This window comes from Primulina huaijiensis, chromosome 14 (genome assembly GCF_012295235.1).
Source record: "Primulina huaijiensis isolate GDHJ02 chromosome 14, ASM1229523v2, whole genome shotgun sequence".
Classification (NCBI taxonomy): Eukaryota; Viridiplantae; Streptophyta; class Magnoliopsida; order Lamiales; family Gesneriaceae; genus Primulina; species Primulina huaijiensis.
The window spans coordinates 17,291,947-17,295,230 of record NC_133319.1 but is presented as its reverse complement, the minus strand read 5'-3'; the positions used below and the strand labels follow the sequence as shown (position 1 = coordinate 17,295,230).

At 33.1% G+C, this 3,284-nt stretch overlaps 1 protein-coding gene across 1 annotated transcript; it reads left to right on the top strand.

Annotated features, from left to right (window-relative positions):
* Nucleotides 1-887: 887 nt before the first annotated feature.
* On the top strand, nt 888-2,064 carry LOC140956531 (uncharacterized). The gene is made up of 2 exons (XM_073413301.1): nt 888-1,232; nt 1,431-2,064. The coding sequence occupies exons 1-2, from the start codon at nt 900-902 to the stop codon at nt 1,929-1,931; spliced, it is 834 nt and encodes a 277-aa protein (XP_073269402.1). The 5' UTR covers nt 888-899; the 3' UTR covers nt 1,932-2,064.
* Nucleotides 2,065-3,284: the final 1,220 nt, after the last annotated feature.

Sequence of the window (3,284 nt, the reverse complement as noted above, 5' to 3'; positions counted from 1 at the left end):
AGGTGATTGATTTGATTGTAATGTTCCTTTTATAGACTAACCTCTCTACATTATAAATAGAGGTGTTTAATTGTAATAAGAAAAACGAATTCATTCTCATTCTCTCTACTAAATTTATAACACGTTATCCGCACGAGTGTTCTTCAAAGGTAAACTCATTAATTATTTTCTTTCGTATGTATGCTCTCGATGAAGCACAATATGTAGATTTCATACTGTGCTCTCGAAATAGCAAATATGATCTTATGATGATAATTTTAGTTTTATATTAACGCTCCAGAAGTAGCACAATATTTTATGTTTATATTGATGCTCTTGAAGAAGCACAAATTCTTATTTTATGTTGGTGTTCTTAAATCAACACTACATATTTTTATGTTGATAATCGTGATAGATCTAAGGATACAAGATCTTAAATTTACCAATATTCCTGAAGAATATTATTCAAGATCTTATATCTATCAATATTCCTGAAGAATATTAACCAAGATCTTCAATTTACATTCCTGAAGAATATTGACTAAATACAAATTAAAAATACATTTACTTTATATGCTTTTACATTTTGACCATTAACATGATTGATTCTTAATTATTATTATTTTCTTTCTCACCTCTATGTATATACTAATTGATTAGTGACTTATTGCACTTAATAAGTTTATTATTGTTGGATTTTATATTGGAATATTAGTACTAGTTAGGATTTTACATGGTTCTGAAAACTATTGATTAATTGTTTCCTTGATAAATGCTTTTACTATAATTAATATATCTATCAAATCTGTTTCTAAATATGGACATGATTAAATTTTGTGATAATATACCCAAAAAAAAATGTCTCTAAAATTTCATTTGTTATTAATTTTCTTAAATTTTTTTTTCATTTAACAGTTGCTATGACAAATATTACCAAACTCGAATTTGAAGCACTTGACATCAGTGGAAAAAACTATTTGTCATGGATTTTGGATGCTGAGGTTCACCTTATTTCTAAAAATCTTGGAGATACGATAAAAGAAGCAAACAACGAATCCCTGCAGGATCTTGCAAAATCACTCATTTTCCTTCGTCACCATCTCGATGATGGATTGAAAGCCGAGCATCTCACCGTGAAAAACCCGCAAGAACTTTGGAAAGATCTTAAAGAAAGGTTTGACCATCAGAGAACTATAGTTCTCCCAAGAGCCCGCTACGAATGGATCCACCTTCGCCTGCAAGATTTCAAATCTGTAAGCGACTATAATTCTGCATTATTCAAGATTTGTTCCAAGCTCAAACTTTGTGGAGAAAATATTTCTGATCAAGATCTACTTGAAAAAACATTCTCTACTTTCCACGCATCAAATATGTTCCTGCAGCAGCAATATCGTGAACGTGGATTTAACAAATACTATGAGCTTATTTCATGTCTACTAGTTGCTGAACAGAACAATGAACTACTGATGAAAAATCATCAAATGCGCCCAACCGGCTCTTCACCATTTCCTGAAGCAAATGAAACAGCATTCCCTGAAGTGAATGTCAACTCAACCCAAATCCCTCATTATGGAAGAGGGCGTGGGCGTGGACGCGGACGTGGCAATGGTCAAAGGAAAAATTATCAGCAACGTGATGGAAAGAGACAGAAAACAAACCACCAGCCGTGGAAACCGAATAATGAAGAATCAGTTGGAAAACCAAAAGAATATGAAGATAAGTGTTTCAAATGTGGAACAGAGGGGCATTGGTCTCATACCTGTCGTACGGCAAAGCATCTTGTGGATCTATACCAAAATTCAATCAAAGGAAAAGGAAAAATAGAGACAAATTTTGCTGATGATGATGGCCCTGTCGACATAACTCATTTAGATGTCTCTGATTTCTTTGCACAACCGGATGAGAATATTGATCATTTGATTGGGGGTGGTGTGCTAGAAAATATAGATTGATCAAATTCTGATTCTAGTATTTTTTTTCTTGTCTTAGCTCAATGTTTTTAATTATCTATGTTTTTCTCTAGAATTTCCGCATTATTATATCTTGGTTTAAGGTTTTTCTTGAGTTGTAATAAATGATAACTACTTTGAGTACCTTGTTTAACTATAATTTTATTTTATGAATCTTAGAGTTATAAGTTACTTTATTATGCATTTATTTTTAGATTAATGAGGGAATATCAAGACGTTTTTCTAGCCGATAGTGGTACAACACACACCATACTTAAAAGCAAAAGGTATTTTTTAGAATTAACATTAGCTGAAAATAATGTTATAACAATATCGGGTGCATCAAAAATTATTGAAGGCCATGGAAATGCAAAATTCATTTTACCAAATGAGACAAGCCTATATATTGAAAACGCTCTATATGCTAGCAAATCCAATAGAAATTTGCTTAGCTTTAAAGATATTCATCGAAATGGATATCATATTGAAACATTGAATGCAAACAATGTTGAATTTGTATTACATCTATTATATACGGCCAGAAGCAAATAAAAGAAAGATTACGTGCACTCTCCTATGGAATGTATTGCACAATAAATAAGGCAATTGAGGCAAATACAGTGACAAACACGAAGTTTGTTGACAAGAAAATTTTCATATTATGGCACGACCGACTTGGTCACCCTGGGAGTTCAATGATGCAAAGAATAATAAATAATACTCGTGGACATCCCCTAAAGAACAAAAAGATTATTTTAAATGATGACTTTTCATGTGTGGCCTGTTCACAAGGAAAACTCATTATAAGACCTTCCCCAACGAAGGTTGATGTTGAAATTCCAACATTCTTGGAAAGAATCCATGGGGATATTTGTGGGCCTATACACCCATCATGTGGACCATTTCGATACTTCATGGTATTAATTGATGCCTCAACTAGGTGGTCACATGTTAGTTTGCTTGCAACTCGAAATATAGCTTTTTCAAAGCTACTTGGTCAAATTATTAAATTACGAGCTCAATTCCCTGATCACCCAATCAAGACAATTCGTCTTGATAATGCTGCTGAATTCAAATCACAAGCATTTGATGATTTTTGTATATCAATTGGGATCTCAGTTGAGCATTCAGTTGCTCATGTTCATACACAGAATGGTCTTGCAGAGTCATTTATTAAGAGATTGCAATTAATTGCAAGACCGTTACTCATGAAAACAAAACTACCATCTTCAGTCTGGGGTCATGCTATCATACACGCTGCATCACTGATTCGTGTAAGACCAACTAATTACCACCAATACTCACCTTTGGAGCTTGCGTATGGTCGAGAACCTGAAGTTTCTCACATTAGAGTAT

Bases quoted from the DNA above. Each gene is read 5' to 3' on its own strand.
- LOC140956531 (XM_073413301.1), top strand. From the start codon at position 900: ATGACAAATATTACCAAACTCGAATTTGAAGCACTTGACATCAGTGGA. The intron at 1,233-1,430 runs GTAAGCGACTAT...GTTGCTGAACAG, and splicing joins GCCTGCAAGATTTCAAATCT to AACAATGAACTACTGATGAA.